This window comes from Arachis hypogaea, chromosome 4 (genome assembly GCF_003086295.3).
Source record: "Arachis hypogaea cultivar Tifrunner chromosome 4, arahy.Tifrunner.gnm2.J5K5, whole genome shotgun sequence".
NCBI lineage: Eukaryota > Viridiplantae > Streptophyta > Magnoliopsida > Fabales > Fabaceae > Arachis > Arachis hypogaea.
The window spans coordinates 117,920,140-117,934,758 of NC_092039.1; the positions used below are offsets into that span (position 1 = coordinate 117,920,140).

Consider the following 14,619-nt stretch of genomic DNA (forward strand, 5'->3'; position numbering starts at 1 on the left):
TATTTTATAAGTCCAATACTCTCTAAACCTGTCTTGCTCCTTTGCTGACTTTGGCATCGGTGTGTCAGGTACTACCCCATTCTCTCATGCACAAGTCGGACGGGGACCTTGGATCACAAACCCACTTGGATACTTCATCGTTTAGACGATTGGGCCAGCCAAACTAATTCAACCCATTAATCTCCGGTTACTTATCGTAACAGTTACATTTTTTTTTTAAATATTCTTTACTGTGGTATACTATCTTTTTCTTTTTTGGGAGTGCTATGCTACACGCTAACACAATGCTACCAAATTCTCCAAATAACATTTGAACATGATGATGTATGAAATGAAGTAAAATGAGTACGTGATTAAGGCATGAATATAACTATTTACACATGCCCGAATCTACAATTCAAGAACTTCATCTTCTCTACATTCCCTTACATCAATCACAAGAGTCCCTTCCTCTTTTCTTGGTCGAACCCTGCAACAGTTTCTTCTTGGAGCCTGCAAAATAGAATGAAATGGAACCAAAACAATCCTATAATGTAATTATTTCGGTTTCGAAAACTATGTGCAACTGTGCATGATCGATAAATATTAAGAGTGCATTTAGTCTATATTTTTGTCTGATTTTTAACATTTTGTGAAAAATTATTTTTCTATTTTAATTCATTGTTTTCTTTTTTTATAAATTAAAAAAAAAACCTAAATTCATCCATGAAAAAAATAGTCATGAAGTCACATACCTTCTCCCACATATGCGGGTCAGGTTTCTTGTGGACTTCTATTTTTCTGACCTGGGTAGGACCCGGAATTTTCCACCTACAATCCGGGTTCGGATCGACTCGAACATAGTCGCTTATCGTTTCATCAGCGAAGGCATCATAGGTGACATTAGAAAAGTAAAAAACAAAAGGCTTCTGGCAAACATTACGATTAGAAGGACGCGTGCTGAATGGAAATGCATCGTGATCGGATTTGCGATTCCAATTCGAGAAGGTTGTCGCCGGCAACTCTACATCCCGGGGCAAGAAGATGCCCCGGAATATTTGAACCGCATACCCCCAAGACACGGATATGGTCCAAACCCGGGTTTTGTCGTAGCAAATGGATTGTTGCATAAGGCCATAAGGGTCAAGTTTCATTGGGCCCTTGAGCCTCTGCAGGGCCTGGACTCTTGTCATGTTTGGGAATATGGGCTCCACTAGGTCCAGGTGATGAAGAGATATTAGTGGTGTAACTGGATGGGCTGCTAGGAGCCCAAATAGATTTCCTTTTAAATCGAACTGCACAAAAATAACATAGAAAATGTAAATGCAAGCCAATCCCAAAAAGAAAAAACCTATAAATGTAAGCTCAGTAGCTAAACTCAATTAACCAACAAGGGTATTACCAAAAAAAAAAAAAAAAGACAACAAGAAGCATGAAATTGTTTGGGTTTTTTTTAGTTAATTAATCTTAGGATTTTAATAACCTAATTGTTGGATTATACACCGATTTGCCAATGAGCTTTAGCTCAAGGGGTCTCAAGTTCAAACTTCATCTAGTGCAAACTTGACCAAAAGAAGGGAATATCGTGTGTGTGAGTGTGTAACCTAATATTGAGGATTTTCCAATCCATCGACCAAAAAAAAAAAAAACACCGATTTTATTCTTGATTTTTTTTACTTTTGAAAATGAATTGAGATTCATTTCTTGTGTTGGTATGAAATAACGTATATATTAAAAATTAGTGATTAAATTAATTATTAACGTAAAATAAATATTAAAATATATATTAAAAATAAATAAATGAATGCATGTATATTTTTCCCCATAAAATCAAGAACATTGGCCTCGTCAGAAATGAACTTGCGTAGGCCAACTCATCAAGCTGAATATTTTGACTTTAACAGACTTAAATTCTTGATATTCAATAGTCGGTCCATGCTATCTTATAAAGAGTGCCAAAATTAAGTAACAGGTGTTGCAACTTCTATATTCATGTCATAAAACAAACAAATCAAGTGACCTACAAATGTAGAACATAGAGCAATGTAGCAGGTGATATCATTTATCATTTTTAATATTTATCTTGAATATATATACAAATATGATGACATGAGTGGGGTTAATTCAACTAATACTTAGACACCTCACATCACCTCAGTATAATAAAATGCCACGTGTGACACACGTGGAAGCTGGTCAAGATTTATTAGATAACTCTAAACATTCATTCATCATGTTGAAAACAATTTGTTTTCTTTCTTCAGAAGTGGAAAGCAAAAGAAAAAGAAAAAACAAGTTGGTGTAGAAGCCAACAACTTTTCAGAATTGGCTTTTTATGTTTTCATGTTATGTATGTAGGTCGTGACATTTATCAAATGATGGTCTTGGTTTGGTAATGATAAGAGAGAGCCAATAAAGAGGGTAACAAACTTTAGGATTTTCATTTTCCAAGAACGCTTTAAAGTGACAAAAATAAATACTGTCCAATAGTGGCACTAGATCTTTACTCCAAGTCTCCAAAATATAAATTTTGAAAGGTTTTTAGTTAGACAAACTTTGGCCTTACTTAGTTTCAATAAAAAAATAATTCACTTGGATAAATTAAGATAGTTCATAGGAACAAATCAATGAGACGGAGCAGACCACCTTCTATTTTGTCTTATAAGTACTATTTTAAAAGTGCTTAATCCCCACTTCAATCATATATTTGACCAAATAAAGTCAAGAACCAAAGCTTCACTACTTAACTAACACTAACATTTCAAATATAGAAAAAGAAGTTTTTATTTTCATTATATATTAAAGAAACGATCATTCATGTTGGATAAAATATTGCTTCAAAGTAAGTAACCTAAAATACAATGCTTTCAAGTCTTTAAATATTACTAAATAAAATATATAAACCTAATTAAGATATATACTTCTCATGGACCAATAATTATGCGATCCCACCTTTTCTTTTGTCCTTTTTTATTTTTAAAAAGGTGGTTATCATTCCCAATTCAATTAATCATATGTTACCAAGGTCAAGCACTAAAGATCCCACTTAACTAATGCTAATTATTACCAAAAATCAAAATCAACTTGTTTTTCTTCTAAATATTTAATTTATTCCTCTCTAAGTCCCTTTTCCCTTTTTCCTATATTTCCTATATATAAATTATATAGCATTAGGATGAAGATGCATCTTTTTAATTTTTTTCTCAATTAAGATGATTAATTATAATTTTTTATTGTGCAATATATTCTCTTATATACATATTTTTATTATAATAAAAAATTACACTTGACAACATTAATTGAAAAAAATCTAATTTTTTTACTAGAATCAAAATTCACACATTCACTAGATATTTATTTTATTATTTTATATTTACAACCAATAAGAGATACATTATTTTATATAAGAATTTTACATAAGAATTTATTTAATTAGTTTGCTTTCTGATGAATCATATTTAAAAAAACCATTTTTTTATTTAATTCTCACTATATTTACATCATATTCCATGAACCAACATCCAATCACTATTTCTCCACTTTAACAAACAACCAAGCTAATAAATAAATTAATTAATTAAATAGAAAATTTCAAGGGAGTGGTAATTAATTAATTAATTAATTAATTAATTAATTAATTAATTAATTAAATTGATGACAAACCTGATGAAATCCATTCTCCTTAGTAAGTGGAACACCAAGCTCAGCCATGCAAGCTTGAATCCTATCATCTGAACCAAACAATGAAGGGTACCTCTGAATGCACCTATCTTGCATCTTCTCCAATGCCAGTGCCAAAGAGTAACTAATTGCAAACCCACCTCCTCCAAATGCCATGTTATATGAGAAATAAATGTTCTGCATGTGACTCTCTGAACTTGACCCTATGTAATAGAATTCATTATGATCATATTTTTGTAGCACCTTAACCAAATTCTCTGTCACAAACACTGTGTCATCATCCCCCATCACAAACCACCTCACGTTCTTCATCTTTAGCCTCACTGTCTCAGATACTATCCGTGATAAACGAATCCCTGACCTATATTATTCATATAATTCATAGTACATTAACAAAATTATGTTTATAATTAATCATTTTTCTTATTTATTAATTATTAGCCAATACGTGAACAAAATTAATTTACTGAATTATTCATGTACTAATTCAAATCCATAATGTCATCGGTCTAGAATTGAGTGTAATTGATAAGCAAGAAAAACAGGACACGGATTTCAAATGTCTCGGTGTTTCAAGTATTTTAATAATTGTAATCATTAATCTCAATTATAAACGATTGAAATTAGAGTTTATCTATTTTATGTTTTAAGGATTCATATTAATATTATTAATTAAAATTTTTTTATTAAAAATATAAAAAATTTAAATTTTTAATATATTGTTTTATGTTTATTAAAATTTTTTATTAATAATAAATTTATCATATGTCTGTAGAGCATATATTAGCTAAATTCTTAAAATTAACACTAAAATACTAAAATGCCTATAATATTTTTTATATTATATAAAAAAATAAAATATTTTTTATTAATATTTATTATTTTTAAAATTATTCATAATATTTAATTTTATTTATAATATTTTTTATTTATGTTAAAATTATTATTGGACATTTTTAATTTTATGTTTAACGTTTTAGATAAAATTAATATTTAAGAGTAGTTCTGTTGCAAATAAAAAATGTTAGAGATAAAATCAAATAATATTAATTATTAAAAATATTTTAAGAAAATCACAAATATTGGAAAAAAATCACTTTAGCGGAGATAGAATAAGACATATGATATATAGTTGAAGTTGATTGAATGGAGAAATTAAATTTCGTGAGATGACCTGTGTCCATTGGGGTGGTTGTACTTGAACTTGGAAGTGTCACTAGAAACCCTCAATGTTGGAAGCAATGATTCTTCACCATGTTCAATTTGAACCTTTTGGTCAAGCCACACATTACCCCTAGTCACATTAGGCCTCCACCATAGTTTAATGTACTGTTTCCTATGGTTCCAGAAATTTGATGTGGCTCCTATGCCAAACACTATGTGGGATAAGTTGGTTCTACTTTTGTGATCATCAAGAACAATGGGTTGATGGTGGTGTTGTTTTGTTGGGGTGGTGGTTTGTTGAAGAGATAGTGGTAATGGTGGTGGTGCTGATGATGGTGGGTCGGATATTTGAATCGTCATTGATGTGGGGTGATGAGAACATTGATTATTGTATGATGAATGGGTTAGGATTGTGAGGGAGGAGATGGAGATTATGAGGAAGAAGAAAGCCATTAGCTTTGTGATGGGCCATGATGATGTTTGAAGGAATATTTCTGATGTTGAATCTTTTGGACTTATTTTCATGGTGGTGTTGTTGGATTTCTGTGAAATAATTAAGAAGAAGAAGGGGAAATCAGAGGTGGCAATAACAGAGTGAGAGAGAGAGAGAAGGGTATGAACAATCTGAGAGGAAGATTTAATAAATAAAGGGGAGTTCACAAATCACAATTCACAATTTAATTTATTATTAATAATTTTTTTATATACCGAAAATGGTCGTTCTTAAGTATTTATTTTGAATAAAAAAAATGGAAATAGAGCATGACCGAGTTAGTGAAATTAGACTATTTATTCAACATATGACTGGCTGACATATATGGGAGAGACCAAGTTCAATTATTCAACATTTATGTTTAAAATAGCTTTTTTTGTCTATATAATTAATTTTAGTTATGAGGCCAAAGTTAACTTATTACTCACATTTATTATATTGAGGGATATGTTGTGTCTCGTCAAAATTTACCATCAAAAGTAAAATAAACTCGTGTATCCATGCCTTACTTTTGGAGTTTGGAGTACACTTTCTTTTTCTGTTATGTTTTCATATTTGTGAATAAGTATTTCGGACTCGGTTGAGTTATGGACTAATTCTTTACTCAAAACTCAAAAGTAGTTAAAGTCACATTTCTTAAAGATGGAGTCCAACTTCTAGAAGATTTAATTATATTGTTTACCACTATTCTAAATGTTGAAAATTTAGGGGTTTTATCTAAATTTTATAAATAATAAGACGATAAAGAAGAAGAAAAAAAAGTTATTTTTGCCTATTTGTTATGCTTGTCGACTAAAATCTTTAATTTAATTATATTTTCTATGTTTAATATAATATATCATGGATTTTATTCATCATAATGATTATAAGGCGTTCAATTTATCATCTGATAAGAGCGGAATAAATTTAACTTTTTAAAAACGAAATTTTCAATAAACGACCCAAATACAACTCAATTTTAACTATTAGAAAATGTTTTTCTTAAAACTTGCGCCAATTATATTTTCTTAGAATTTAGCTAGTAAAGTCTTCTGTTCTTCTGGCTACTAAAACAATGACAATAGTAGCACCAGTTTTATTTTAAAATTTATTTGGGTATAAGCATGAATATAGAGTTTGTAATGATTCTGTCTAGGTTATCTCTATCAAGCGGTGTGGCAAGATTCGTTTAATTTGGTGCAAGGTGGCATCTGCATATATATGGATAAATACCACCATCAACTACAAAATAAATCATAGCTTTAAGGATATTTGGTTAAATAAATTATAAAGAAAATAAATAAAAAATATAATTATAATCTCTTATCTTTTAATCTCGGTTTATTCATATACATTTTATTAAAAATATTAAATGTGTAATGACACTTTTATATATATAGATGAACAATTTTAGAAAGAGAGTGTTAATAAAATATTTCTTTTTTCATTGTTTTATAATCTCAAAGTGTTAAATTATAAATTTATATATATTTTTTATAAGTTATAACTATTTAGATCTAAAGACTAAAGAGTATATATAATATAATACATGAAATAAATTAAAGTAGTTAGGGAAATTAAATCCATTTTTGGCTAAAGAAAATAATTAATATGTCTATTAAATACCAGAAATAACATCTGCATCATTTCTTTTTTATACATTCTTTTTTATACTTTTTTTTTTATATAAAAGACCATTTTTTTAATCTCATATCACTTTTTATCAATTATATTTAATAATAAAAATAAATAAGTATATAAAAAAGAGCATATAGATGATAAATATTTTTAGAGTATTATTTTTTATATTTTTAAGAAGTAAAATGATTTAGACTTAAAATATGTATTTAAGTTGATTGATGAAATGAAATTGATATTATTTTAGAGATACGATATTATTTTAGTATAGAAGAACCAATAAAATTTTGTCATTAGTATAATTATATTGATAAAATAATTTAAAATAATATAAAATTTTAATTGAATTAAAACTAAATATTAAAAAGATAAATTTTATTTTTAATTTTAAATTATTATTTATGACAAATAATTTCATAAATATTTATGTATTATTTTTTAAAATTTAAAATAAAATTAAAAGTAGAATTAATGTTAGAAATGATCAAAAGAAAAAATATAAGGAACAAATACTTTTATTAAAATTTGACAAATATTTAACCATCAAAAGAAAAGTAAATAATTCTATATTATTAGATTAAATTTCACACGATTAAAAATATATACCAATAATAACTAATCGATTATTACAAATAACAAAATTTGGTGCTTCGTGATACTCTTCTGATCTATATACCTGCTACTCGGATACAAAAACAAATGACAATAATAACGTAACTTTTAGTCATCATTAATTTCGGACATTTTTACCCCTTTTTTTTTGTATTCTGCATGCATGAATCTGCAGTTTTATTTAATTTACACACATCTTCTTCATTGACTAGTTTATACATGGTTCCAAACTATAAAGCCAACAAAGGAGTTATTGCCAATTACTCTACTGCTGTCTACTAGTAAGTGTTTTATTTATTTTCAGGTTCAGCTCTCCATTAAATACGTGAGCCAATTCGTGAAGCAAGAAAAGTGCCACTAACTCAATTAATACTATATAAGATTATACACTACTGCAGCCTCCAAGGATTCTTATACAAGCAAATGTTATTTAATTACCATTTAATGCATAATCTTTTTAATTAACCAACCGCTATATGATGCTTCTTGATTGAGTGTACTTTCATTAGTTCATAACACAGCTTTGATTTTTTTGCCTTATTTAAATATTTGATTGAATGCCAATGGAAATTAGCAACTTTCATAATTACTGTACGTTAGAATATGGAGCGTATCAGCAGAAGCGCAAAATTTATATAATTAATAGTTTAATACAAAAGAAATATCAAATATTTTATTAAAAATATGGTATAACAAATTTATAAAATTAAATAATTATTTTATCTTAATTAAATTTCTAACTAAATATAAAATGATAATTTATGATATTTTATTTAAAATCAAGTCCTAATTACACCCAAAACCAACCCATTTATAATATTTTTTGGAAGTAATAAGATACTATTAACCATGCAATTCTTAATTCTTCTATAATTATTTTTTTTACAACTTATATACAAGTTAGATAATATAAATTGTATAATACAAAAGGAAGAGGACCGGGTTGGGATATGGGTTTGTTGTTTGGGTTTGGTTCTAGTTTGGGTTGTCCTGTTCTGGTTCCGGGCTGGATTGTTGGCTCGGATCCTGTCCAAAAAAAATAGAGATAATACAAATTGTATAATATTGACTATGAGTATTAGTCAAACATTTCATTCATATCACAGTATATATGGCATGTGCGACTAGACATTAGTAATTTGGTTCATTGATTATTCTAAAATATAAATTTAAATTGATTTTGACTTCTTCACACTATAAACGGGCACATTATAGATAACTTTATTTTCATGACCAATAAGTCATTAACGGTTAAATCATCGTTATATGTAAAAAGATGTGAGTTCAAAGAGAGTACAGTAGCAGAAAACTTCACGAACCTGAAGAATGTGACCAGATCGTTTAAAATAATGTGTTCTTAGTCTCTAAAAACTTTATTTTCTAGACAAATCCTCATAAACAAGTCACAGGCTCCATATATATATATATAGTTCTAACTACCTAGTGTGCGTTAGTTGGACAATTTATGTACTGACTTAATTTTTTTTACAGCATATCCGATTTCTGACCTAGTGTTAGTCAAATAGAATAACCTTTTTATCAATCTTCGATATTCTGAGTTTGACTGCAATATAGTTCCTGTGTCCTTTGTCAATTTTACAATGTAGTCCATGGTAGTTGATACTTCTTTGACATTTAACAGACCATAATCTATCACTAGATAGAGACAATATTTTCGTTGGCAAACCGTTATCCCCCTCTTACTTCGAGCTACTTCCAACCCAAAAAAAAAAAAAAAACACAATTCACCAATATCCTTGATTTGGAATAGGTGATGCAAACGCTACTTGATAGCACTAATTTCATCCAAATCATTTCCTGCCAAAATTAGATCATCGACATAAACTAGAATCACTATGAACCCAGCTCCTTTCTATTTAGTGAACAAATTATAGTCATTTCATGATTGTTGATACTCAGCCTTAATAAGGACCGAAGACAATTTGGTGTTTCACTGTCTACTGACTTGTTTCAAGTCATATTGTGATCTGTTGAGTTTGCAAACCAAATTAGGTGTGGGAAGAGTTAATCTGGTGGCGGCCTCATGTAGACTTCTTCATAGAGATATCCATGCAAGAATGCCATGTTGACATCTAGTTGATGTACCAACCACCCTTGTGCAGTGACAACGGATAGTAAGATTAGAAGAGTGCTCATCTTGACAACTGGGCCGAAGGTTTTAAAATAATCCACTCTAGCAGTTTGAGTGAATTCTTGAGCAACTAGTTTGGCTTTGTGTCTATCTATACTCCCATCAGGATTCAATTTGAGTTCGAACACCCATTTACATCCACCGATCTCTTTCCATTGGGCAGTGTGGTAAGTGACCAAGTTTGATTTTTCTGTAAGGCAGCCAGCTCCATATTAATTGCATCCTGCCAATTCTTGTTATTGATAGCCTCAGCATAAGATCTAGGTTCTATGTGTTTAGGCTGTAATGTGAGAGTGATAGACGACTCAGACAAAGAAATGGTAGGGAGTTGACTGGGTATTTAGGACTTAAAAAACAAAATGGTTGAATTTTCAAAATAATATTGTGTCAATTGTTGAAAATTATCAATTGTATCAGTAAAGTTTGATTCAAAGAAGTTATGTGAAAAATTCAAGTCATTGTTGTGCAACTTATATGAGATAGTCATGCATTGAAAGTCCTCTAGGTATGCAGGTTTCCTCTTTTCCCTTAATGATCTTCTAATATCTTTTAATATAAGGTTGTGATGTGTGTGCATTATTGTTGTTGTGACATGATGCATGTGATGATGCAGATGCATGTTTATTGGGTATATCATGCAGTGTAGGTGCAATATTGGTGTTAAAATTTGATTAGGTGAATGATGATTCATCGGGTATATTACTAGTAGTGTAGAAAGGATCATCAAATATAATGAGTTTATGCATATGAGATGGTTGAGTGATGTCTGTGGAAGTGTTTAATTTGGCATTATGCATAGAATCTTGTAATACAAATGGTAGAACATTTTCATAAAAAAAAATACATTTCTAGATAAGAAGATGTCGCTATTACTCAAATAATACAAGATATACTCCTTTGCACTCTTTAACACCTAAATGCACACATTTTCTAGCTCATTTATCCAATTTGGTTCTGTAATTCACTAAAGTAGAAGCATACACTAAGCAACCAAACTCCTTTAAGTAGCTGATATCAGATAATTTTTCTTTCAAGCATTTATAGGGCGAGGCATCTTGCAACAATTTGCTAGGAATTATGTTAATAATATGCACTGAATATGCAATTGCATAGTTCCAAAATCTCTTAGGCATGTTGGAGTGAAACATCAATGCCTTAATAATTTTTAGTATGTGTTGATGTTTCCTTTCAACAATATCATTTTGTTGAGGAGTCTCAACACATGTTGTTTGATGAATAATTGCTTTTGATGCATAAAAAGTTGGCAATTATTCAGGTTCATTATCACTTCTGACCTTTTTAACCCTTGTTTTAAATTGATTTTCAGTTAAATTCACAAAATTCCTAACAAGTTCAGTAGCCTTACTCTTATTTTTTATAAAATATACTCAAATAAATCTAGTGTAATCATCAACTATGGTTAAAAAATACCAAAAATCAGATATGGATGCAACATTGATAGGACCCCATAATCTATATATAAACAATATCAAATTTATTTGTGCTGTTTGTAGTGCTTGATACAAAAGGAATTCTTTTTTGTTTTACATAGTGACATAAGTCACATGGCTTATTACAACTAAAAATCTTTAGATCAACATAATTCCTTCTTATTACATCCAATATGTGCATAAGTAATTGTCCTAATGTAAATGCTAGAGTGTAGAATGATCTCTGTGAGTTTGAATAATGTGTGTATGTGTGAATGCTGTGTGCAGTGTTGCTGGAGCATGTTCTAATGACTCAAAAGCATATAAATCCCTCCTTTGTTCAACTACATCAACAATCTTCAATATGTTCTTTTCCTGAATTTCATAGTAATTTTCATTAAAAATCATTTGATAATGTGAATCTACTGTCAACTTTGACACAGATATCAGGTTGAATTTAAAACTGGGGATGAAGAACACATGTGAGAGGTACAAATTGTTAGAAAATCTAATTGTTCCTGCTACTGATGATATGGTGTTTGTGACATCAGACATGTTGATTAGTACTGGTTTAATGTGGTAAAGTTTGTAAAATAATTTGTGAGAAAATACAACATGATTAGTTGCACTTGAGTCAATAACCTAAAACTTTGGAGTAAAGGTTGACAAGGACATTATGTAAGATATACCTGGGTTTGATGGGAGAATGGTGGTGCTAAATCGGTTGACGCCATGCCTTGGCTGTGTGTCTTGTTGGCTAAGGAGTGCAAGCAATGCTTTCTTATGGTCTGCAGTGAGATTAAACTTAGACTTACCATCCACTTTCTTCTGGATGTTGTTGCTATTTCATCTTCACTCTCTTTAGCAACTAGATTGAAAGTTGAGGTCTAGTTTATCTTGAGATGAGGAGGGAATCCATATTTTCTATAGCAGACATCTACCAAGTGGTCACTCTTGCCACAGTATGTACACTGTTTCTGGCTTCTGTTACTCTTTTCATTGTTACTATGATTACCTTTTCCCCTCTTTCCTCTGCCTCTGCTTCTTGCATTGCCAGCCTCAATTCTTAAAGCTTCATTGTCAATTTTTTAACTCATAATGAAGAAACTATTATCAACTAGCTCATTCACATTCAGCTACCTCTCTTGTTGCAGCAAGAAAGAGAAAACATAATCTATTCTTGGAAAAGACTTCATCAACATGATTTATGATCGCACTGTTGAGTATTGATCACTCAATCCTCTCAAGAATCTAACCACTCTTGATTCTTCACTATAGCCTCTCATGATGCTCACAACTCACTTCACAGCTACACTCATCAACACATCTTGAACATGTTAGTATTAGACAATAGTTATCCAATTCTTCCCAAATTGTCTTCAATTTGGTGTAGTAGGATGTCACTGTTAAGTCACCTTGTCTGCTTGCAAATGCATCTTCTTCCAATTCAGCTATTCTTTATACATCTTTTTGGTAGTATCTGTCTTTCAACTCTTTCCACAGATTTTCGACTAAGTTAATTCACAAGACATTTTGTGCAATTTCAAAATTTAAGGAGTAATTGATCAAATACACGATGTATGTGTTGCACCTTTTCCAAGCTTCAGACATCGAATCTTCCCTTGACGGCTTTAGAATTGAACCATCAATGAATCCAATTGTGTTCCTGGACTTTAATGCACTCCACATAATTCTTTCCCAACTTTGATAGTTGTTTGGTCCTAACACAATTGAAGTTTATGTCGCGCCTAGATGTAAAAAGTATGGATTGTTTCCTAGATCAAAATTTGGATTGGACTAATTTTGATTTGGTTGCATGAGGTTGAGTTGGTTGATCAAACTCACTAATTGTTGAATGTCAATTGTGGATGACACTGGTGGAGTTTCTGACACCATTTTCGTCTCTGATTCAAAAAATTATTCTTCAAATTTTCTTCATGAAATTCACTGATCGGAATACTGTTACCTTGTTCTGATCTTACAAACTAGATAATGCAGCTCTCATCAGACTCTATGGTGTGAGTCTCGATGGAAGAGAATAAAAGAATGAAGGAGAGAAGAACGATAGGAATAATGACGATCTAATTCTGAGAATTTGTGGTCAAGAACACTAGAGAAATCGATCAAAAAAATTGCAAGCAAATGAAAGAAAGATCTAGATCCAGATTCTTTTAAAGTTTTTTGATCTTTTACTTTACTGTTTTCTCTTTTACGCTCACCACACCATGTAAAATGAGGTGAATTTAGAGAGAGTGCAGTAAAAAAAAAACTTCACGAACCTGAGAAATGTGACCAGAGCTTTTAAAATAATGTGTTCTTAGTCTTTAGAAACTTTATTTTCTTGACAAGTTCTCACAAGCAAATTAACAACTAGTCAGCTAACTCTTATAATTACAATTAATTTAATTACCTAACTAATACAGTTACAATTACAATTAATTAACTATATTTTGCTATTAGACTTTAGCTTATGTAACACTATAAAATGCAGAATTGGTAATTTGACCAAAAAGTCACTATTACTAAAATAAATTGTTAACCTTAGTGGGAATATATAAAAGCCATTTATTTTTATTTGATCTTCGACTAGTTATTTTCAAAATTTTTTTATCTATTATTTTTATATTCATAAAGTAATGTATTTAGATGTAATTCATACTTAAATATACTGACTTATAGTTCATATAAATGTAGTAAAATTTTAGAATGATTAAATGCTAAAAAATGAATGATGATTAAGATTTATATGAAGAAAAATATGATGTTGTATGATTTGTAAGCGCGCATGAAATAAATAATGCCTGGACGCTCTCTCTAATATAGTATGCTATTTTGAATGCAATTAATGTTAATAAAATTAGTCTCACATCGAATAAAATAAAAAAATAAAAAATTTATAAAATGAAAAATCTATTAAATTAAACACTTTGAAATTTTAAATTAGATATAGTATTTTTTTAATTTTTAGTTTTCTCACTTGACTTTTCTGATCCTTTAAAATTTCATGACAGGAATAACTGAAAAAGTTTACAAAACTAATTCAGTTCACTTAAACTATGCTTTTCTTTCTTGTTATTATATAATGTTTTGTAATCACATAATTAAATATGTATATAGTAGTTAGGCATTAAAATATTATATATATAAAAAAATTCAGGTATTAAATTTAGTTTCATATATTTAAGTATATTTACATGTATTATTAAATATATTTTTTAATCTAAATACATTCTATATATATATATATCTATACGTATGATTAAATGTATTTAGTTTTTTTTTCATAAATATTATTGGTTAAAAATTTTCATTTTATTAAATTTTATTCTTATTTCTTTTATATATAGACAACTTGTTATTCTTATTTCTTTAATTATCATGTATAGCTGAAAAAATAATGGTATGGATATTTGTTTATCACTAAAACAGTAAAACTCGAAACCAAAATAACAAAATTAATAAAGGTTAGTATATAGCAACCCATTTTACAT

The 14,619-nt window shown here is 29.5% G+C and overlaps 1 protein-coding gene across 1 annotated transcript; it reads right to left on the reverse strand.

The window, feature by feature from the left end:
* Positions 1–285: 285 nt before the first annotated feature.
* On the reverse strand, positions 286–5,460 carry LOC112797513 (uncharacterized). Its single transcript, XM_025840495.3, has 4 exons — positions 4,835–5,460; positions 3,643–4,021; positions 735–1,274; positions 286–492 (listed from the first exon to the last, which is right to left on the reverse strand). Exons 1-4 carry the CDS (start codon positions 5,347–5,349, stop codon positions 391–393), a joined length of 1,536 nt encoding a protein of 511 aa, XP_025696280.1. The 5' UTR covers positions 5,350–5,460; the 3' UTR covers positions 286–390.
* Positions 5,461–14,619: the final 9,159 nt, after the last annotated feature.

What these genes read in the sequence shown, in the direction of transcription:
- LOC112797513 (XM_025840495.3), bottom strand. Translation starts at nt 5,349, where the DNA reads ATGAAAATAAGTCCAAAAGATTCAACATCAGAAATATTCCTTCAAACA. An exon ending in AACCACCCCAATGGACACAG is followed by an intron (nt 4,022 to 4,834) that starts GTCATCTCACGA and finishes TGAATAATATAG; the next exon opens with GTCAGGGATTCGTTTATCAC. An exon ending in ACCCGCATATGTGGGAGAAG is followed by an intron (nt 493 to 734) that starts GTATGTGACTTC and finishes TCTATTTTGCAG; the next exon opens with GCTCCAAGAAGAAACTGTTG.